Source organism: Hydra viridissima, unplaced genomic scaffold (genome assembly GCF_058129835.1).
Source record: "Hydra viridissima isolate aposymbiotic clone 2 unplaced genomic scaffold, HvirCarnegie_v1 scaffold_1, whole genome shotgun sequence".
NCBI classification, from domain to species: Eukaryota; Metazoa; Cnidaria; class Hydrozoa; order Anthoathecata; family Hydridae; genus Hydra; species Hydra viridissima.
The window spans coordinates 29,505,661-29,530,319 of NW_028324300.1; the positions used below are offsets into that span (position 1 = coordinate 29,505,661).

General features: G+C 25.0%; 2 protein-coding genes and 1 long non-coding RNA gene across 5 annotated transcripts in view; 1 reads left to right on the forward strand and 2 right to left on the reverse strand.

The window, feature by feature from the left end:
• Nucleotides 1-24,659, reverse strand: part of LOC149894397 (astacin-like metalloprotease toxin 1) — a 46,252-nt gene that overhangs the window by 10,522 nt on the left and 11,071 nt on the right. Inside the window, exons 2-7 of the mRNA XM_090079349.1 lie at nt 23,837-23,878; nt 23,078-23,122; nt 22,247-22,288; nt 21,083-21,121; nt 20,897-20,926; nt 20,056-20,139 (exon numbers count right to left, since the gene is read on the reverse strand). Of these exons, the coding sequence (XP_089935475.1) occupies nt 20,056-20,139; nt 20,897-20,926; nt 21,083-21,121; nt 22,247-22,288; nt 23,078-23,122; nt 23,837-23,878 (282 nt within the window). The remainder of the gene's footprint in view (nt 1-20,055; nt 20,140-20,896; nt 20,927-21,082; nt 21,122-22,246; nt 22,289-23,077; nt 23,123-23,836; nt 23,879-24,659) is intronic.
• On the forward strand, nt 6,415-16,870 carry LOC149894398 (uncharacterized). 3 transcript variants are annotated; one of them, XM_090079117.1, is made up of 21 exons: nt 6,415-6,566; nt 6,878-7,750; nt 7,854-7,892; nt 8,156-8,200; nt 8,351-8,404; nt 8,686-8,782; nt 8,893-9,058; nt 9,154-9,346; nt 9,461-9,499; nt 9,961-10,110; nt 10,567-10,629; nt 10,788-10,853; nt 10,938-10,982; nt 11,201-11,272; nt 11,456-11,512; nt 11,617-12,697; nt 14,284-14,826; nt 14,975-15,112; nt 15,551-15,610; nt 16,220-16,306; nt 16,641-16,870. In XM_090079117.1, exons 1-21 carry the CDS (start codon nt 6,555-6,557, stop codon nt 16,778-16,780), a joined length of 4,020 nt encoding a protein of 1,339 aa, XP_089935243.1. In that variant the 5' UTR covers nt 6,415-6,554; the 3' UTR covers nt 16,781-16,870. The 3 variants fall into 3 exon arrangements, with proteins under 3 accessions (XP_089935243.1, XP_089935246.1, XP_089935251.1); XM_090079120.1 differs by lacking the exon at nt 10,938-10,982 and having other exon boundaries at nt 6,540-6,566; XM_090079125.1 differs by lacking the exons at nt 6,415-6,566; nt 6,878-7,750; nt 7,854-7,892; ... (4 more) ...; nt 9,154-9,346; nt 9,461-9,499 and adding an exon at nt 9,838-9,891 and having other exon boundaries at nt 9,982-10,110.
• On the reverse strand, nt 7,037-19,254 carry LOC149894399 (uncharacterized). Its single transcript, XR_016449991.1, has 8 exons — nt 18,942-19,254; nt 16,867-18,742; nt 15,889-15,934; nt 14,277-14,618; nt 11,431-12,688; nt 8,000-8,042; nt 7,697-7,745; nt 7,037-7,619 (listed from the first exon to the last, which is right to left on the reverse strand). It is a non-coding gene; the product is annotated as an uncharacterized LOC149894399 (long non-coding RNA).

The window sequence follows — 24,659 nt, forward strand, 5'->3', positions numbered from 1 at the left end:
CCCTACCTGCCCCCGTGTTTTAAGACAATCAAAAAAATGAGAGTGTAAATGATAAGCTGAATGGCGAAACATAGAGTTCACACGAAAATAGAGTTCACGCGAAATATAGAGTTCACACGAAAAATAATAATTATGAATATATGGAAAATCACGTAGTTATTAAACATCTCCGTAATAGAGAAGTTTAAAATCCATAGTTACAATGTCAAGTTCAAGGTAAAAAGAATTGGGAAACAGCTACCTGGAATATGTTACTTATGAATGCTAACATGGGCGCCAGCAGGATTTTTTACAAGGGGGGGGGGGGCAAAACAAAATTTAACAGTGATATTTCAAAAACTACATAAATGTATCAATTTATCAAGTCATTTTATAAGACCAGTGACAACAAAAAATTAAAGAAAATATAAAAATAAAAACACAAGAATTAAATCATTGTTATTCAGTAAATAGAAATTGTAGTCGTCTGCGTTCACTTCCAAACTTATTTACAATTTGTTCCATAAATTCAGATTTTCTGGAGCGTATTTTTTCACAATGCACGCTCATCATGCAAAGGCCAGACAAACGCTCAGATTGCTAATAAAGCTAAATTATACCTAATAATGCTAAATTTTATAATAATATAATGATTAGTTAAAAAACATTAAATGATTTATTACATACAAATTAGACATTCCAAAAAACAAAACAAAAATTAAAATACGCAGGTTAATGCAAGTTAATCAAATTAAATATATATAATTATAATAATCAACATTTAGCAAGCAAAAAACACAAGGTAATAGTATTATTAAAATGAATATAGCACAATAAATTGGAAAAAATAAATAAATAGAAATACAATACAAACAAGAAACATTTTGCCAACAAACAAAAAAACAACAGCATAAAAAAGTAAATGAAACTGACACATTGACATCTTTCTTCGTTAGTTCGAAGTTTATTTGTTTGTGTAAGAACTTTGTTATTGTAATTCGATTTCTTTTTATTATTATTATTATTTCCTATATTTTCCTTTATTTTTCTTCCTCTCTTTTTTTTGTTTTCTATACTTCTCCTTTATCTATTGTTTTTTCTATTTATTCCTTTTTTATTTTTCTATGATCTTTTTCTATCATATATTTTTTTAAACTTTCATTCAAATATCTTTTTTTTAAAACATAAAATATGCCTTTATAAAAAAGCTTCCGCCATCGTGGAAGTCATTGCATTTGATAGTAATATTTGATTTTAAACGGTAGTAGTTTACATTAAAATGTGTAAACTATAAATGAGTTAAATTGATGAGATATCGAAATAAAATCTTCTAACAGTTAAAAGAAATTTTATGAATATTAAGTTTGTTATTTTGTTTTTTCAGGAGGGGGCAACTGCCCCCTCTTGCCCTTGCCTGCCGGCGCCCATGAATGCTAACTTCAATATATTCTATTATCTTTCGAAAAGACATTAAGAGAAAAAAATAACGGTATCTGTAATATACTCCCTAAAATGGACTCAAAATCATGCTAAGCTTCAAAAAAAGAAGGAAAAAAATTTAATTTAATGTTTCCATATTTCTTATAGCTAAAAAATTTAAGTTTTCCAGAGTTTACAATACACTTAACAAAACTCTTAGATAAATTAAATCACTAAAACGTCATTAACAAATTAATGTTGTTTTGTTATGAGTAGTGTGTTTTGTCATGAGTATTATGCTATGTTATAACGCTGATAATTAATGTAATAATAATAATAATAATAATAATAATAATAATAATAATAATAATAATAATAATAATAATAATAATAATAATAATAATAATAATAATAATAATAATAATAATAATAATAATAATAATAATAATAATAATAATAATAACAATAATAATAATAATAATAACAACAATAATAATAATAATAATAATAATAATAATAACAATAATAACAATAATAATAATAATAACAATAATAATAATAATAATAATAATAATGATAATAATAATAATAATAATAATAATAATAATAATAATAATAATAATAATAATAATAATAATAATAATAATAATAATAATAGTAATAATAACAATAATAGTAACAATAATAACAAAAATAATAGTAATAATAGTAATGATAAAAGAAATAATAATAATAATAACAATAATAATAATAATAATAATAATAATAACAATAATAATAACAATAATAACAATAATAATAGTAATAATAGTAATGATAATAATAATAATAATAATAATAATAATAATAATAATAATAATAATAATAATAATAATAATAATAATAATAATAATAATAATAATAATAATAATAATAATAATAATAATAATAATAATAATAATAAGAAGAAGAAGAAGAAGAAGAAGAAGAAGAAGAAGAAGAAGAAGAAGAAGAATAAGAATGATAATAAAAATAATAATAATTACAATAATAATAATAATAATAATAATAATAAAAACAATAAAAATAATAATAACAAAATAATATTATGTTATGTTAATAATAATAATAATAATGTTAATAATATAATGTTAACATGTTACCAGATAAAGTAATTAGTTCTCCAACTGTCAACAGTTTTAAAGCGAACCTCGATAAGCTTTAATGTTACTACAGCTCGCAGCTTTCCTTAGAGAAAGTTGCAATATGAGCTTCACAAAAACTAACTGTAATCTGATAATCTATAATTTGTATTTTGTCAATTATTATTATTTTTGTTGTAACAAATATATACTACTACTACTACTACTACTAATAATAATAATAATAATAATAGTAATAATAATAATAATAATAATAATAATAATAATAATAATAATAATAATAATAATAATAATAATAATAATAATAATAATAATAATAATAATAATAATAATAATAATAATAATAATAATAATAATAATAATAATAATAATAATAATAATAATAATAATAATAATAATAATAATAATAATGATAATAATAATAATAGTAATAATAATAATAATAATAATAATAATAATAATAATAAGAATAAGAATAAGAATAAGAATAATAATAATAATAATAATAATAATAATATTAATAATAATAAAAATAATAATAATAACAAAATAATATTAATAAATTTTAGAAACAGTAAAACTAACAATAGGAACAACTTAAACAAAAATAGGTACAACAATACTAATAAGGTGCTTGTGTCAACTTTTTTAGCGCTGTCATAAAAAAAACATCTAAGTCGAGTTAACATAACTTTTTTAAAACTAAAAATATAAAATGGAAAACATCCCAAGAACTTTTATATTCCTAATTCATATTAAAAAATTAAATTACAAATAAATTTAATTACTAAAATGAAACATTTTACAGCTTTTATAATGAACTAAAAACCTTTGCAAAAATAGTTTGTTCTCAGTGTTCGTGTACTCAACGTGAATTTGAATTTGCTAATTTGCCAAACTTAAAACAGTGAATGTAACCTTCAGTATTTTCCATAGGTCACATTTTTATGATAAATGAGTTTTTTATATTTAAGTTTTACTTTTCACAACAAAAAACTTAAGTTTTGTTTTGTTTGTAGCCGTAATAGTTTAAGTGAATGCTTTTATACATTTAACTATGCTAAATTTTTATTAATATTCTATCAGAATTGATTACAGCGGCTTCCGCACATAGAGATTTCCAGATTTATTAAATTTTTATTTTTACGGGAAGCTAATTTCCTCTTACGGATTTTTTAAATTTATGTATAGAAAAAGCTAACTATCAATTCCAGGATTTTATTTGCTTCTGTATAAGCAGCTATGCCTTTTCGTGTCGCGCTCCTACAGTAGAATATCAATACCTTCTATAGAATATCAATACCTTCAATCTTTTTTTAAAACTAAAAATATAAAATGGAAAACATCCCAAGAACTTTTATATTTCTAGTTCATATTAAAAAATTAAATTAAAGATAAATTTAATTACTAAAATGAAACATTTTACAGCTTTTGTAATGAACTAAAAATCTTTGCAAAAATAGTTTGTTCTCAGTGTTTGTGTGCTCAACGTGAACTCGAATTTGCTAATTTGCCAAACTTAAAACAGTGAATATAACCTTCAGTATTTTCCATGGGTTTCCAAACTTCCTCGTGCTATTTGATTCTTATTTGCATTTGTTTAAAAATATAGTTTCAAAGTGTGACCCAATATCAGTGCCGAGTTCAACTTTAGCAGCAGTTTTTTTACAAGGAGAGAAACGCCAAAAAATTTCATTCGTCATCTGTAATTCTTGTGATTAATAAGAAACATTTCTCGAAAGAACGAGTTACTATTGATGAAACCTAGTAACTTGTTACAAATTATGGAAAAAAACCTATTTCGATTTTCGGTAGAATTAACGAAGACCAATCAATTCGACGAATATATAAGGGTTTAAAGAAGAATAGTTTTTTGACAATAATTTATGAGTTTTAGTAGTCGGCGTTCACTCGTAAACATGCGCAGCGAGATAAATTGTTACACTCCTGTAACCAACGATTAGATTACAAGTTGCAAAGTGTTACGATTATGTATAAACCAACTGTTAAACAATTGAAATATTGTGTGCGTTTTTCTATTTGTTCTTACATAATTGTGACTAGATAAATTACAACGAACTAAAAAAGATGCAATTATTCGTAATTTAAAAATATAAAACGCTTTTATTTCAGAAACTGAAGTAAAGGTCTGCCTCATAATTATGAATGACAAGAAGAGTTAATTTATGGCTGTTCCGCAATTTTACTAAAAGGTAAAGAACTTCGCAGACTTAAAGTCATCTATAAGAAATGAATGCAGTATTATATATTTTTGAGTAGTGAAAATGTTGTGGGTAAATTATCATCTTTTAGTACTTGCTTCAAGATTTTCTAAACTGTTGATTCTTGTAACAGTTAACTAACTAGTAAAGTTCAAGAAAGAATTTTAAATTGAGATATCAAATGACTTCTCAAAGATACTATTGAAGATTAACAACACTTTTAAAAAAGCTCACAAAGGAATAATATTTGCGATATTAAAAATGAGGCAGTTGTTAGTAACACTTAGTTTCCGAACCAGAAAACTTAAATTTAACTAGTGATATTTTGCATAATAGTTTGAGGAAGTGAAATCAGATTTTTAACCTAATTAAGAGTGAAAGTGGAAATTGAATTTAAGAACAATTAAGTAGAAGTAAATAAATTAAGAACGGGTTGACAAAAGAAAAGCAGTCAATGACTCTAATACCTTTCGAGTAACCTTTTACTGTTAAAAAGTTGTTATGAAGTTTAAAAGTCGTTAATTTAATAATTCATCTGCTTAATAAGTCGGTAAACATAGAAGTTGGTTTCTATCCATCACTGGAATTTGACTTCATTCTTTTCAAAATGTTTCCGATTTACTTTAATTCTCATTTTAAAAACGTGAAATTGACTCCTTGAAAACGTTTAAATAGCCTTTAGGACATATCATGAGGCATATGTGACCGAAGAAGACTGTGAAGAGTAAGTGATAGAAAGGTATTTCTTATTTTTTAAAAGTTTTGTGTTAGACAATTCGCGAGGTTAGAATAATTTTGTTCTATCTCCATGTTTAAACGTTGGGAGAAAGTTTTTGATTTTTTCTTAAAGTAAAAATTGTTTAAAGTTTTAGCTGTAATTTAAAAAAAAAAAACAACAACTTATGCTTTAAATAATTTGTTTAAGCAAATTATTTAGAAAAAAATGTGTAAAATAAAGCGTGTTTTAAAAGTTATTATTGCTAACTAAAATTAACAACTCATTTTCTCCCAACTTTTAAAACGGGAGATAAAACAAAATAATTCTAACCTCGCGAATTGTTTCTTGATTTTTTATAGAGTATTTCAAAATTACTGTAACTTAATATCAAGAATCTTAGAACAGTAATAAAGGTAACCCAAGTTGAGATTACCTGGTTATAAATGAAACCCATTTTTAAGTTGTTTATGTTTATTCTATATTTACTATCATCTTTCAAATAATTGGAAATGTTTTCAAAAACAAGTGTTTATAATAAAAAATAGACGTGGATTTCAGTTAAACATTGAAGCTTGAGCGTTAAAAAAAACACTTGTTGAGTTTTTAAAAAATGTTTATGGATCTTATTATAAATTTTGCCTAATTTCTACATTAGCTACTGTAATGTGCAACTTTGGAAACCGAATTTCATGGCATATAATTTGAATTTCTTATAAGTTTCAAACTTTGGAAAATTTTTTAAAGAGATGTAAAATCTTTTATTCACCTGTAATTTAACGTAGTTGACTGGATTACTTACAAAAATAAATAAAACTAACAAAAAAATTTATTTATCATTACTGTCATAAACACGCTCTCTTGGTTTATTAGTACAGTGAACAAAATTAAAATAAAGTATAATAAACAACTAAACATCTGCTTAACATGGTTTTACATTAAGAAGTAGAGAAATTAATGTTTTTTCTACTTTAAAATTATATCACATCAAAAGCCACATCAAAAGCAACATTAACTTAAAACTTTATATTTAGAAATATTTTTAACTGTTTTCCGAAGTTCTGAGGACTATTGAAAATGAGTTCTACGGTAAGCAAATTTACTTTTTAATATAGTATTATTATATAGATAAAATTTCTTGGATAATCAGATATTATTAAATTTCATTACTTACTTATCAAATTTTTAACATTACTTAACTCATTAATAATCAACTGAGTAATTATAAATCTGGTAATACCTGACAAGAAAATCTAAGATAATAAAGGTTTTGGATCACTAATATTTTCAAAAATTCAGTGCAGCATTTACTATTATCTCATCATAAGTTGTTACGTTACTAATTTATAAATTTAGCATAATTAAACTTAAAACGTTATTATTACTGATTTATATTACAGCTTGTAAAAGATGTTGCTGAAACGGACTGCATAAAAAACTATGAAGTATTTGATATGCCTATAAACTTGGTTTCCAAAATAGGTGAAGGAACATCGGCTTCAGTCTTCAAGTATAGCTTAGGAAACAAACAAACGGCCGTGAAGTTGATTAAAACCCAATTTTCTCAAAGAAAAACAATGCTAATTGCAACAAAATTAAAAAAACTACAACATAAAAACGTTGTAAACTTTCTAGGTTATTCTGTAAGGCCAACCGCTTTGTTTTTTGAATTATGCGCCACTAATATTGAACAAATGGAAGTCAATAATCTGTCTCAGCTCATTGATCTCCTAAATGAAGAGAAAATTTTTTTATTTCAACAAAGATTAGATTTTCTTTTACAAATGTCAGAAGGAATTGAATATTTGCACGAACACAATATAGTTCATAGAGATATCAAGCTTTCAAACATTTTAGTGACAGGGCATCAGTACAATGTAACTTTACAAGTCAGCGACTTTGATGACTTTGTTGATATAAAAGCAACAGTTACATGTAATATGACGAAGCCCAACAATCAAGGAATGACCCTTGCCTACACAAGTCCTGAACTGTGTAATTGTGAGGTGGAATCTCCAAACAAAAAATCCGATATGTACGCTCTTGCAATAACTGCATTCGAGCTTTTTAGCAGTTTTTCCACAGCATGGCATGGTGTTATACCATTGTTTAAAGATATACTTTTGCTTGATGCAATCAAATCTGGAAAACGACCAAACATAAGCCACATTACCGGTTTATATACGGAAAATACAATTAATGTGGTTAAAGTTACTAACCTGATCGAGACTACATGGCAAGACAATCCAACGGCTAGACCAACCATATCTGAGGTAATAAAAAAAGAAAAGCTTTAATTTCACTTTCACTTTGAAATTTAGATATAAAAATATACTAAAGATATATATAACAAGCTCATTAAAAACATTTTTTTAGTGGAGAGAAACAGTGTCAAGTATAATAACATCTGTCATGGTAGGTGACCTTTCATGTTTTAGCTATAGCATTAACAAACATTTTTATTGCAAACTTGTAATTTATTTAATTCAAAAGTTGTTTTTTTAATATGCATCCTCACATACCTATTCATTAAAAATTGACTACCACGCCCACCTTTATACTAGGCTAAAAATAAAACTTCTGAAAATTTATTTCATGCAATGTGAGAGTAACAAGAGTAGTACAATATTCCAAATGTTATTTAACACAGTTCATTATAAATACTTATATTAAATTAGGGTGCACCAATTCAAGCATGTGACATAAATACATCAACATTGCAGGTTTGTTTTTTTTTAAATAGAACATGCAAGCAAGAAAACTTGCAACTTCTACAGACTTTTGAGTAATTCACTTTTAAAGAAGTAGTTCTGAAAATAACCCTTCAATAGCACACAAATTTCTTCCTAACTATTTCAAAAATACAATTATAGGTATCAAGTAGCATTCAGCCATATCATGAAGAGAAGATAGTAAATAAATGTCAGGTAACAAACCCATTAGGTTACTAGCTCAACAATGATAACAACAAAGAGCATTTATATAACTTAGACTTTAGTAATTATCATTATAATATTTATAATAATTAAAATATATATTACAATAATTATAATAAACTTTATATTAAAATTTACTTTTGCTGCAGAATTTTATTCATATAAATCCAGAGGGAAAAAAAAACAACATTTTGACTGTCCTATGTTTTTATATTGTAAATAGCAAGCCAATTTTTTAGGAGAAACTCAGTGATTAAAAATTATAATTTTAGAGAAAACGACTTTCTCCAATTGAGGCAGCAAAGCACTATATTTCATTAAAGGAAGATCCAAGTTATTTAAAAAGAGAATTTATTAACCAAACAAAAGGTCAGAAAACTTGTCAGAAAATATATTTCTACAAACTTTCTAATGTAAAAAAAAGAATATCAGAATGAAATATTACATAACAGATATCAAATATGGTTTTACTTGTATAGGTTTTGGAGTGTTTGCATGCAAAAGCTTAAAAAAAGGAGAATTCATAGTAGAATATAGGGGGGATTTCGTTGCAAAAAGCACACTGGAAAATAAAGAAAAGTTATACGAAGAAACAAATGCTGGCAGTTATGTTTATGACTTTTTACACAAAAATATTGAATACTGGTACTAAACTAAATTTTATTCTAAAATTCATCTAAATTTTATAATGTTTTCTTTATTTATATTGATATTCTTTTAAAACAAAAATTTTTATTTAGCATTGATGCAACTCCATACAATGAATACTTAGGACGCTATGTTAATGACTCAAAATACTTTGCAAATGCATACATGAAAAAGATTTTGCATTGTGATGTTCCTCATTTATGTTTATTTGCTTTGAAAGACATTTGTGTTGGTGATGAAATTCTCTACTTTTATGGAGTTGATAATCTAAAGTGGCATGCTGAGGTTTTTTTTTATTTTCTTCTCAAGTTTTAACTACTTATTTTTATATTTTGCCAATTATTTGCATTCCCTGGTGATTTACTTAAAATGTTACTAAAAAACCTTTTTTTAACTCAGGAATTTCAAATGAAGACAGAGCAAAAAAGAATATCAAAGGTAAAAAAACCTTTTAAAAATTTTATCCACACTTTATAAGATAATAACTGTGTGCACAACGATTTAATAATACCCAAATAAATTGTTTTGTAATAAACAAAGTTTGCTGCACCCTACCTCTAAAATCATTTTCACATTGTTAGAGCTGTTCTGTTTTTAGGGCTATCATAAATTACACTTTTTTTTTTCTTCACAAGGATGAATAATAATTTAAGTGAGAAAGATTTATTTTTGAGAACAATTTACTGATTTTTTTAGTTCTAAAGTTAATTTTTGATTTTGAAGCATTATTTTCTTGTTATCTCAAAGTCAATTTTAAAAAACAAGACATTTTTGAAATTTTTTTTATATTCATGTTATATTCACTCCTGTTACTAAAAAAGTATAATCAAAAAGTGTTTATTTTATATGAGAAAATTGATCATTTTCTTTTTATTGAAAAAAAAACAACAAACATTTAGATTGAAAAATTACAAAGACCGAAAAATGGCATAGAACCAGTTGAGAAAAGTGCACAGTTAGATAAAGACAAAGAAGTCAGAAGTGATGTACAGTTTAATAAAGTCACAAAATTGGCAGCTACAGATTGTGATGAAAAAGACAATATTCAAGTAAATATTTCTAAAAAAAGACTAAATGAATATATAACAAACATACATGATATTATTATTTAAAAGCAAAATTTTTTTGGCAAAAAAAGCAAACTTCCTTCATATGTTTTGCAACATACTTATAACAGATTCATTATTTTAATTATATTACTTCTTGTATTTAATCTTAAAGGTTCATCTGATGTACTCTAACCCTAAAAATATTCTTAATAAAGTAAGGATATTTTAAATATAGGGAGTAATATTTTTTTAAAACCTAGTATTTATAAGCCAAATCAAACTCATAATGAAAATTCAAAAGATATTTGATTTCTACTTTGATTATGTTAATTCTATTTCTTTTTCAATTGTTATTATACTTTTTTCATCATTGGTTTTGGCTAGTGACTTTATCAATTATCAAAAAAAAAAAAAGAAAAAGAAAAAAGAAACATCTTTTTATTTTATTTATAATAGATTTTTTCATCAATCACCCAAGAACATCAAAGTGAAAAAGAGTCTTTACCCCAAACTCCACAGGTATACTGCTTTTGTAAACAAATTCATGCTTTTTAATATTTGAAGATTGATTAAAACTAATTGATCATTTGAGAGCAAAAATATTCAGCATTTCAAACTTTAATGGAAATATTTTATGTGCAACAAATGATATAGATTTTTAAAAATTTAATTTAAAGTCCTGTGATGAAGAAAGAATTGATACTCTAGAAAATGAAAGCACATCAAGATCAGATTCCAGTGAGGTATGTGAAGTTTTAACTTTAATTTACTACCACTTTGCATTTATGATATGATTTGATTTAAACAAAATGCTAATGATTTTTTAGGATGACATTGATTTTGAAGCTCTTAACTACAACTTAGTTTTAGAGGTAAATTTATTATTTTATTTGTTAAGCTGAAAACAATTTTAAATACACAAAATGTTTTTTTAAATACACAAAATGTGTTATTTAATTTAATTTTTTAAATGTTATTTGATTATGAATAACTTTTCCATGTTTAAAGTGATCAAAATCAAGTTAAGTTTATTGCTGTTTGATTTATTTTTGATTAATGTAGCAAATATCTTAATCACATTTCTTTGCAGATATCCGATATTAAAAATGCCAAAATAGCTTCAAGCACTTTTATGATAGATGATGTGACAGACAAATCTCAGGTAAAAATTAAGTTGACTTTTTAATAAAAAATATTTTAAATACTTAACATTTTAAAAACTAAGAAAAACACTGATTTTATACTAAACATATTAAATCTTTCTTAGCATTATATGAAATAAAATCAAGAAAAACTATTAAAAAAGAAAACATCTCTTACTTCATACTATTGTTAAATATTCTAGGTAGGTCAAAACAGCCAACCAAAATTGCCTGATGAAGAAATGCCTAAAAAAGTTAAGGTACCTTTGAAAAATACATTTTTTTTACACAATTTATAAATCAATCTGAATAAAGTTAAATCCCAAAATTTTCAGAAATTGAAATTTAAAATTCTAAACTTTAGAATGTAAGAAAAAAGAAGCCACATCGATTTTGCATTTTTTGTAAAAAGTTTACATCATATTTAACAAGACACATAAAGCTTATGCACAAAAGTCATCCAGAAGTTGAAGTTGCATCATCAATTAAATCAAAAAAAGAAAGAGATGAAGCTTTTGGAATGTTTAAAAGAAAAGGGATTTTGGAAGTCAATGTAGCTGAAGCTGGAAAAGCGGAACCAAAATATGAAAGAGAACGAGAGGCTCAAAAATATAAGGAAATTAGTTATTGCAGTCAATGCCTTGTGTTTGTTTCAAAACGATTCTGGCACAATCATGTGAAGTCGTGTCAAAAACACTCATGTCAAAAAGTTCTTCCTGTTCCAGTGGGGCTTCTAAGATTACCTGAAGAAGCAAGATTAAGTGATGAATTTAAAAAAAACATTTTATCACATTTTCGAACAGATAAAATTGGTCAGATTTGCCTAAAAGACATAACAATTCTTAAAATTGGTTCAGTCTTTTATGATAAAGAAAAGAGGAAACTTGATAAAGTTATGGAAGCAAGAAGCTCTGTCAGAAACGCCATGAGACAATTGGCACATCTTTACAACCTATTTTTACACTGCAAAAACTTACCAACACAAAGTAATGATTCTAGTAGTATGTTTTTGCGCTCTAACTTCTTTGCCTTAAGAGAAGCAATAGATATTTTTACAAAAAAGGCAGATTCAGGCATCAAAGCTGGTTTAAAACAAAATTTATTTTATTTAATAAAACGTGCTGCAAAAGTTCTTAAAGCATTATATTTATCAGAAGCAAATGACAATGATGCTAGTGAAACTGACAAGTTTGTTAGTGTTTTAGAAATGTGGGAGGACTTTATCTTTGGAGATGCCACTTACCAACTAAATAAAAACAAAAACGTAAAATCTCGTAAACCATCTGAACTTCCAGTTGAAGAAGATGTGATTGCTTTTCGCAATTTTGTAATTACAAAAATGGCAGATTTAGCAAAAGATTCCTACCAATGGTTTGACTCTGAATGTTTTGTTGAGCTTCGGGATTGCGCATGTGCAAGACTTACATTGCTAAATGCTAGAAGAGGTATGGAATTACAACTATTGTTTTTATACTATTTAACAAATTCTAAAATAATATCAGCTATTAACATCATATCATTTCAGGATGAACTACTTCCATATAACTTGCATAATCTTAGTTTGTTATAATTACAAATACAATTTTATCTAAGCTTAAGAAAAAAAAAATTAGAGCTTGTAACTGATGTTAATGTAATTTTAAATAGTGTTAATTTAGCAACATAACCTTGTGGTTTTTTACTATAAAAGATATTTTGTAAAACATAAAGGTTTTCAACTAATATTTGTGAGATTGACATAAAAGCTTGTTGTTCTCACAAACTTTGTGGCTTTAAAATCTGTTTACTTCATTTTTTATGTTATTTGTATACAAGATCTTTTTTTAAAATCTATGCCTACTTTTTAAGTGATATAACAAGGTCAAGAATTATAACACATGATTAATAAATCAATAGTTTCTGCTAAAAAATAAAAAATAAAAAAAAAAAAAAAACAAGAATCCTCATAAAACAGTATTTGAGATTTTTCTTTGATTAAAGTAAAATTGTTCTTTGAATAGAATATTAACAGATTTAAATAATACAAATAATTAATTATATTGGTAAACTAAACAAACCTAGTATATTAAACATATGAAATGGTAGATCATTATTATAAATATATGGCAAAAATATAAAGGCTAAGTGTCAATAAATATCTTCTTTTTTTTTTTACTTTTATAATAATAATAACAGTAGTAGTAATAATTATTATTATTATTATTATTTTACTTTTAATGTATTTTATTTAATAATATCATTATAACTTTATATATTTTATTTAATAATATTATTTTTAATATTACTATTTATTATTATTACTATTATTATTATCTTTATTATTACTATTATTACTATTATTATTATTAGTATTATTTTTGTTATTATTATTATTATTATTATTATTATCATTATTATTATTATTATTATTATTATTATTATTATTATTATTATTATTATTATTATTATTATTATTATTATTATTATTATTATTATTATTTTTATCGATACTATTATTACTACTATTATTGTTATTATTGTTATTATTATTATTAATATTATTTTATTATTATTGTTATTATTATTATTATTATTATTTTATTATTATTGTTATTATTATTATTATTATTATTATTATTATTATTATTATTATTATTATTATTATTATTATTATTATTATTATTATCATTATTATTATTATTATTATTATTATTATTATTATTGTTATTGTTATTGTTATTATTATTATTATTATTATTGTTATTATTATTATTATTATTGTTATTCTTATTATTATTATCATTACTATTATTATTATCATCATTATTACTACTAAGGACAATAATGATAACTATTATTATCATTATTGTCCTTATTCAAATGTCTTAATATTATATTTAGTGTTTATATATACAAAATGTGATATATATTAGAAAAACAAATAAAAGGATAATCTAATTAAAAAAAATTAAAATTTTGAAGCTTTTTTTTTTTTATAAAAGTAGTTATATAAAACAAACTTTAAATTTTATATTTGCATTTTACATATAAGGTGGTGAACCAGCCAGGCTTCATCTTGATGAATACCAACAAGCTATTGAAAACACATGGATAGACAAACAACGCTTGCTTGATCTAGATGAGATTGATCAAAAGCTAGTTGAAACTTTAAAAATAACTTTTATGTCTGGAAAAGGAAACAATCATCTAGTTCCTGTTCTTATTCCTCCAGATACCCTTCCAGCATTAAAAATTATAGCTAATAGCGATATAAGAAGAGAGGTAAATATACCAGAAGGAAATAAGTTTTTATTTGCATGTACAAGAAATTCTGAAGGACATACATCTGGTTGGAATGCTGTTCATAGTGTCATTCAAAAATTAAATCTAAAAAAACCAGAAAACTTGAAAGCCACTACAAATCGACATAGAGTGAGTACATTATTTTCTGCCCTTGATTTACCTGAAAAGGATAGAGCAGTATTTTTTAAGCATATGGGCCATTCAAAAGAAATAAATGAAAACACCTACCAAGTACCACTTGCCTTGATGGAGATAACTAAAGTTGGAAGACATCTTCTTAATTTTGATTCAAGTAGGTTTAACTTTTTATTATAATTTGAGAATTTATCATACAGAGTTTGATGTAGGAAAAAGAGCACTTAAGCTCAGCTCTTAGAAAAAACTAGAAAAAAAAAAAATTTTAAAAACTTATATCTTTTTGATTTTATTTTCTTAAAAAGATGGAAGTTGTTCCAAGACACTTAATGAGAGCTCAAGTTTCCCTCAAACTATTAATCTTGTATCTAACAAAGCTGATGTTGAACCTAAAAATGACATAGATAAAGCTTATGCAGATTCATCAGCTGAAAGTCAAAAAGGTAGTTACAGTTTTTGTTAAATTTGTGGTAAAGTATTTTATGTTTTCTTAATAATATAAGAAAAAGTCTTTTTGCATAAATTTGCACAAAAAGTCCAAACTTATGCAGAAATTTAAGCATTTAAGAGCTGTTCTAATGTTTCTAAATTTACTGTTTTTACTTTAGTTTCCATAATATCCCATAAATTTTATCTTATATTTTGGCTAAAACTTTTTCATTTAATTCAGCTTTTAATAAATAAAAGTACTTTGTTTCAAAAGTTTCGCATTCTTATTTAAATTTAAGCTACCTTTTGAAATCAAGTAAAAGGTCAAAAATTACCTCAGTGTAACTGAATGATCTACATTCAAAATTCTAAACACTGTTCTTAATTTGACTGTCAGATTTTAGTATTGTTTATTATTTATTTTTTGTAACTTGTATCATTTGTTCTCTTAGAAATTGTGAAAAGAAACAAAAAGAGACAAAAAGTGGAAGAACCACAAAAAGATTTGGCAGGTATCTAATTATTTAGTAACAAATATAATTTTTAATTAGTTTTTTTGAAATGGTTAACTGTTTGAATGTTTCTGAGATATAAATAAAACTATCTGTAAACTAGAGAATCATATTTATAATAAATAATGTTTCTATAAAATTTGGCAGCCAACAATTATTGGCTTAGAAAAAAAAAAAAAATTTTAAAGCTTTTTAAAACATTTTAAAGCTTTTTAAAGATTAAACAAACAAAACAAAACAAAACAAAAAAACAAATGACTGAAATAAAAGAGAAATACCTCAAGACACATGGCGCTCCAGTGTTATTCATCACATTTTTATTTGCTAAAATAAAAAAAACAAAAACAAAACATACAGAATAAATGAAAAAATTAAAATATATTAAACATTTAAAAAAAGTCATAACAAATAAACCAGATTTAACATGACTAAACTTCTCCTAATAGTTATATATATACTCTACACAAGTATCATGTAAACATGATAGTGGTGTAGAGTATAAATACATATATATATGTGTGTGTATCTTTTTTTTGAAAAATATTTCTTTTTTATTTTGCACAAATATGCTCTAATTATTATTATCATTTTTTTCTTTTTATTTTTTAGAAAGAGAGTATCATGTTTGGGTGCAAAGAGATGAAAAAATACTGCTGGACAAATTTCAAAGTTGCATTGATGACAACAAAATGCCAAGTAATCTCCATTTTTAAAAACTATGAAATCTTTTACGCTAAGAACTATGCTTTTGATTATGTTTTACAATCTGAAACATAATCATGAGCATAAAAAATAACAAATAAATATTTTAAAACCATAGTTCTATATAAATTATAGATATACATTTATAAATAATTATTGATAATCTTAATTTCTGCTTAACTAATAAAAAATATAAAACAAACAAATAAGAGATATAAAAAGGCAATATTTCAAACTACATCATGAAAAAAAAAAGATTTAGAACACTAACTGTTTTTTTATTTGGATGTGCTAGCAAAGAAGATCTCTAACTTATTTTTTTTTTTAGGTAAACAAGAGTTGCTTGAGTTTTTGGAAGAGTTTTTGAAGGAAATTCCATATAAAACAGCTCGAACCAAACTTACAAATGAACGAATGAAAAGTTTAAATAAAAAGAAAGAACGTTTAAAAGATATTAACATTTTATAATCATAGTTATTTTTCCTTTCTTGCGATTTTTGATTCTATTAGGGATCCTAAAAATGAATTACTTGCTTGTATTTGAGTTTAGTCACCTAGATTTGCTTTAACACTTTGCCTTTGTCTAACAGATGCTTTAATTAATGCTACAGCAGCAAATAATCAGAATTGGAAAATATGTGTATTAACTTGAACTGCTAACAAACAAAAGCGCGTCAAAGATTATCGCATCGTGCTAATTTCTTTCCTTGTAATGCTGTTGAATTTATTATAAAAGTTCTCAAAGAACTTTGTTTTTTATTTCACGGCAACCGAAATTTTTTAAACATTTGAACGGAGAGGTCGTTTTCTTGTAATAGGGAAAGATGTTTTTGAAGCATAAAAGTTGTTACAAAAAGCCTACAAATCTGGTGGCGGATTTTAAAATTCGTTAGATATTAAAAGTCGGGCTCATAAAAAACTTAATTTTCATATTCAAGTTTTTTTTTTCGTGCCACGTACCTTTTTCCTCAAATAAAAACTTGTTCTTCTAATTTTTAATTTCTAAGTCAAACGATTTCAAATTTATGTAGGCTTATGCAAACAAAGTGTTTTGCTAATTGGCTTAAATTTTTTTCAAAATGACAAAATAAAAATTTTTGATCAAGATTCAAAAAAGAAAGCTGACATGCTATTGTTTTTTTACATGGTCGCTTTAAACTTTTTCTATTAATCTTTTGATAATGGCTCCTTTTCCATTACTTGGTAATCTTTCATGACTTGTGACACAAAGTAAAATTCAAATGTAATATCATAATAATTCATTAATTGACCTAAGTTATAAAACTTAGTGCAACTTTTTTAACTTTACACATCTATCCGTAAAATAATTTTCTAATTAGGAAATCGTCCTTTGAGTGAAAATATTTCTTTATTAAATTTAAATTTAAGATTAGAAGCGAACTTTATCTATTTAAAAGTAAAATTTTGCATGTTGGTGATAATTTTTACATTTTTTCAAACATGCCAGAATTTGAACAACATTTAAAAGAAAACTAAAACTGACTGCAACATAAGCTATTTGCTCATTTTTAAAAACATCCCAAATTGTGTTTAAACATTTTTTAATTATTGCAGTAAACTGTTTTCTTTCTCTTTTACCTCTTATCGTCATTATCCTATGATTTTCTTAAACATCATTTCATAATATCAGAAATTCTATTTCCTTTGTATTTGCACATACTAGTTGAGACCGAGGAGTAGCTGCCTCTCGGAAGAAATAAAATAAGTTTTAAGATTAGAAATAGTAAAAATGTTTTTGGGGAGATGTCTAGACTCACGGAGATGAATAAGTTTAACTGCTATGCATAGTTGACAAACATACACAACAAAACACCGGATTGTTTTATATATGCTTGTCTTTTTACAATGTTAACACGTACTAAAGTTTAATGAGCGCGGTTAAAAGAATTTAAAATTTATATAACCTAAAAGAAACATTTTTGTATAACGCAGGTTTAATTCGAACCTTAAACGCGGTTTGATCAGAATTAGAACCATCCACTATGCCACGCGAACTTTAGGATAAGTTGTTGTTATTTTAAATATGTACGCATTTTCCAAACAAAAACTTCCTTCACTGTATTACTGCTAACAAAGAAGATTTACGAAATCATATACACAAAAATTTTTTTTACACTAAATTTTATGCTAATAATAAATTGTAGGGGATGAGATGGGGAAAAAGAAAAACATCTGTGCTTTGTAATACATATATGTCCTCAGGCCCATAATTGTGTCACAGAGGGGTTTCGAAGAGACTACAGCACTAACAGCCATAATCTACACCACCGTTTAATTCCACAACTAGGGTAAAATGAGCACGTATTCAAATTTTGAAAGCTATTATCTATTTATTGTTTTAATTTTTTTCTTTCTCTTCTTCTTTTCATCATCATATATTTCAATGATCATCTTAAATGCTATCCTTTCCTAACATCAAAAATTTTTTTTTTTACTTTTTACTTTTTACATGTTGCCTAAATAAATAAATAAATAAAACTGATTAAGATATTATAAAGATATTCAATTTTAATCGAGTAAAGATATAACTTTCAGAAATACTTTCGAGACAATTTTTTTCTCGTACGATGAACATTCAAGCAATTTAAGAAAAAAATAACCTACTTACGGCTTCGTGTTTATTGACGTCCATTTACTGTTTGCAGAACTGTTTTCAAACTTTAAAAAAAAATTAATTTATTCCAAACAGTATAAACAAAGTGTATAAAAGTTATGAAGGTTTATAAATAATGAGTCGTATAACATTTTTTTACTTTTTTTTTTTTGCAAAAAATATCGACCAAGAGACAACATTAACATAATCAGACAATTCCGTGTATTTATTTATCTATTTTTTTTTATTTAGTAATTCTTTTGATAATAACCAAACAAACAAAAAAAATCAAAAAAATGCGGTTTCATTAATTCTTATTAATTAATTTTATAAAGGAAGATGTTTTGCAGTCGGAAACATGCGACGCATTAAAACAAACTTTTATATACGTGTAGTCCTCGTATAGCTTTTAAAGATATTTTTTATTAAGGTCTACATAAAAAAATCAGAAAAATTAAGGGCTACACGAAGTTTTTAGAAAATATTATTAAAACTTTTTTTTTATATCAAGTTTACATAAAAGCTATAAACAAAGACGTTAATAGGCCAAAATTAAAATTTAATGAATATTTTAGCTAAAACACAGTGTCGCCCTTAACGCGGTTTCTTTACCATGAAGACCTAATAGCGCTCTTAGAAGTATATATATATATATATATATATATATATATATATATATATATATATATATATATATATATATATATATATATATATATATATATATATATATATATATATATATACACATGATATTTATATATATATATACATAAAATAAAATGTAAATTAAACATTTATACTAATAAAAGTTCTTACATTTAATAAAATTGGTATTAAATAAAAATAAACTTTTAAATATTATGCTAAAAAAACCACCACAAGCAGAACTTAATTATAATTTCTTTTTAGAAACCTTTTTGATACCCTCAGTTTACTGATTAATTGTCCTCAATGAGTTTTTCTTAAAAAATCACAACTCTAAAACTAAAAGAGTTTTAGAGTAAAGATTTATTAAGAAAAATATAAAAAATTAATCTTACCCTTTTACCTAAACAAACTCAAACTATTATGATTTAAGTACTCAAATCAACACAATCATCATTGTATTAAAAAAAAATGCTTTTACCTCGATCTGAAAACTCAAAAACATAAGGAACACGTGGATGTTTACTAGGTTTTATCCAAAGGTTAGGCAATTTGTCCTTGTCACCTACGAGATAACACAATAAGACATATAATTTGTCAAGTTTTAAGAAGCTAAATTCTACGATTCTCAAACTTTAAAACATTAGCTGTAACAATGACTGTCTAAAACTACCATGGTTTCTTATATTATCTGGTCAGCATCTTATATTCATTCCTTAATGGTTGGTATTTTGGTTATACCTGGTTTTGATTATGTCAAAACAATGAATAAATATATCTGTGGAAAAATAAATAATTAAAAACAAAACTTAATTTTTAGATTTAAATTATGACACTCCTAGATCAATTACTTTCCGTTTTAATGGATCTGTTCTGATAGGTGAAAAGCCAAAGCCAAAGCGGTTGCCAATCTGGCAAAGGTACTGATCCAAAATCTGAAATCTTTTAGAAATGAATAATAGTATATTCATTTCTGAAAGATTTCAGATTTTGGATCAGTACCTTTGCCAGATTGGCAACCGCTTTGGTCAACAGGCTCCAACAATAATAGTTACAGTATATTGAACTTGCTGCTTTCATTAAAATGTGTAGATGAGATTAATGTCTGGTCTAAATATTTCTTATAAACTAATCACATATGATTAAGAAATAAAATTCACAAAAATATCCTTCAATGAGCAGAAAACTAATATGGGAGATCAGGCAGCATTACTAAAAACTACACTCGTCCCTGCAGATAAAATAGCTGTTGTAGTTTCTCCCCTTCCCTCACACTATGGATACTAAATTAGAAATGATCAACCTAAAAAATGATTTCTTACCATCTTTAAAAACAATATCAGAAATTATTCCTAAAAAAAAAGAAACAAGTTTTTTTCATCCTGAAGGAAATTAATTTAGAAATGAAAAATATCTTTTGAAACAATATGAAAACAGTACTACTTCTCATATTTACTAAAAAGAATCAACAACAAACTATACATTCTTCTAACAAAACTGTTTCTTACCATGTTTCATATTAATGCTACTTATAGATTCCCTCTTATCTGAAAGAAAAAGTATATCATTTAAAAGCAAAAACTTTTTTTTAGGTTGAATATTCTTTCAAAAGTTAAAAGGGTGAGGATGTCAATTTATTACATAAAGTTTGAAAAAAAATAACAACAGTTACTTCTTATTATATAACTTATATAGAGTGTATATTTATAGACTTAAAGCTGCTTAGAGTGGATCCAATTAAATAATAACATGAAAACAGTAACTGTGGAAAAAATACCTTAACTTATAAAACATTAAACTTCTGTAATCAGTTAAGAACAGAAGATCATTGACCAGTAGATAAGGTAAATAAATTCCCTAATAGACACATGAAATACCCTAAAACACTGTTGAGTTTCTAGTTTTAAAACTACATTTGTGGAATAAGCAAAGGTTTCATAAGCATTATGTTTTCACTGAAAAATCTCTAAATGCCCAAATATGTGAAATAGGTGTAACATAAAATACATAATAACAATTTTAAAAAAATTTCAAAAATTGATATATCTTTTAAAATAAAAAATTCCATGAGTGGCTAGAGTTCAATTTAAATTTTTTTTTTCTTCTAAAACAAACATGACAAAATTTGCCTATAGAAAAATATCTATTAATAATTATTTTTTTCTATTTTCCTTCTTTACTTCTTTAAATTTTCTTTTATGGATGCTCTTACGCAGCAAGTAATTTGATATAAATATAAGTTCAGCATATGAAAAACAAAAGCAAATCGCATTATAAATCTAGATTTCATAACTTCTAAATCTGATGAAATTCTTTTTAAGTCAGCTTTAATGATTTTATTTATAGCTTTAGATATATATTATGACAATAACAGTTTCAAATTAACATTTGTTGTCTGACAAAATATTATGAATGATAAAAAAAAATCAGAAGTATCGAATAGTAGTTTACTTGCATTTACTGAAAAACTGAAAAAATTACGAACCTTTTTTTTTTTCATGTAAAAAACTTAACGTTTTAAGATGGACTTAACATAAATAAAAACAAAAGCAACTAAACTGATTTGTTTTTTGCTATTTTGAGCTGTTGTCATGAAAATATTAGATATTAATCAACTGAAGAGCATCATTGCACAACTGTGAATAACAAGTATAAGAATAATGTTTACTCACTTGACTTTTCTGCAGGAGAAGCACCGGCAACTGGCGGTCTTTCTAAAAACAAAACAGCTTATAATCAATTGAAAATAGTTCCAGTAGATTCTCAAAGGATGCTTTAATTATTTGCTGGATTGTCTGTGTATTTAAAAACGAATTGCAGATCTGTAACTTCAGCTAGCATTGCAGAAACAACTAATTTTAATCAATAAACGAAAATCAATCAGAATGCTACTCAGTTACTAACAAAAACTATTAGATAATTGTCTCCATCAGATTGCTTTTAAAGACCATTACTTATTGTTCAACATGCAATTTTTTTAGAAAGACTCAAGCAGCACCTGTTTTAGCAACTCATAATAATTGTCTTAAGAAAACTTTGAAGAAAAAAATCAAATTGGAAGAAATTGGCATAGAAAATAAAGTGTTTTTTTACTTTTTATTTCTTATTTCTTTTTTTTCATTTTTAATTTTCGTTTCTGGCATTTCTTATGGACTAAAGAATTTGATACAATTATGAGCTCAACAAATCATAAGCACAAGCTTACCATATTATAAATCTTGATTTCATTATTTTCATATTTTCAATTGTGGAGATTAGTGCCTTAGATGTACTTACTCTTAAAACTTCTTTAGAAAAACTGAAAAAATTACGAACCTTTTTTTTTTTTCATGTAAAAAACTTAACGTTTTAAGATGGACTTAACATAAATAAAAACAAAAGCAACTAAACTGATTTGTTTTTTGCTATTTTGAGCTGTTGTCATGAAAATATTAGATATTAATCAACTGAAGAGCATCATTGCACAACTGTGAATAACAAGTATAAGAATAATGTTTACTCACTTGACTTTTCTGCAGGAGAAGCACTGGCAACTGCTGGTGGTATGTCTAAAAACAAAACGCCTTAAAATCAATGGGAAAAAGTTCCAGTAAAATCTCAAACGATGCTTCTTCTTTTAACACTTTGCTTGATTGTACGTTGATTTAAAAACAAATTACAGATCTGTAACTTGAACTAGCATTGCAGAAACAATTATTTTTAATCAACAAATTAAAATCACTCGGAATGCTACTCAGTAACTTAAAAGAAATTATTAGATAATTATCTCCATCAGATTGATTTTAAAGGCTATTACTTAATGTTCAAGATGCAGTTTTTTTAGGAGGCAAGAGCTAGAGCAGCACATGTTCCAGCAATCATTATTACTGTTTTAAGGAAGTTTTTAAGAAAAAATCAAACTGGAAAAAACTGGCTCATAGAAAATTTCCATTTGTTTGTTTTTTTTTTCTAAGTTTCTTCTTTATATTTTCAAGCTTTTTGATATGGATGTTGTTATGCAGCAAGTAATTGATATAAATATGAGCTCCGTTTTTCATAAACATTAGCTTATTGTATAATAAATCTGGATGTCACAAATGTGATAAAATTCTTTTGAACTCAGCTTTATAGATTTTATATATAACTTTAGATATATATTATAAGAATAACCAGTTCAAATTAGCTTTAGTTGTCTGAAAAATATTAAGAATGATGAAAAAAATTCAAAAGTATCGATTGATAGTCGAAAACTACAAATAGAAAGTAAAAGATAGTTTACTCACATAACTTTTCTGGAGGATCAATATTAGCAACTGATGGTTTGTCTAAAAACAAGACAGCTTAAAATCAATTGCAAATAATTCAAGTAAATTTACAAAACTAACATTTTCTTTTAACCCTTTATTTGATTGTATGTGTATTTATAAACAATTTGCGGAACTGCAACTTGAACTAGCATTGCAGAAACAATTAATTTTAATCAATAAGTGAAAATTATTCGGAATGCTAATCAGTAACTAATAAAAACTATTAGATGATCAGTGTTTAAATCAGTTTGTTTTTGAAGGGTGTTATATTTAACGTTTAACCTGCAATTTCTTTAGGCATAGGCCTTCATTTTGTCTAAAAGAAATAACATGTTAATGTTCAACATGCTATTTCTTCTAGATGTTAAGACTTTTAAGGAAACTTTTAAGAAAACATAGAAATTAAACAACTGCTTTAGCTTATGACTGCAAACAAACAACTCCATGGTGCATAAAGAACTCAAAAATTATCTTCTACTTATTTCTCAAATGGCATCAATTATTTATTTGCACTTACTTTTTAATGTTCTTTAACAAAACGGAAAAAATCGAAAACCTTCGTTTTTTTTTGCACTAAAACTGCACTTTTTAACCAGGAACTAACATATATAAACTTATGACCAACTCAACTTACATTCTTTTACTGGGAAGAGTTTTTCACTTAAGTTAAGAAGATAATCTAAGTAAGGGTATCTACATGTTATTGCAATGTTTAATTTAATTTAGTTCCCTTATTTTGATTACTTAATTTTATTTCTAATATTGTTATTGTATTTTTTTATTGTTCAGCTTTAATGGA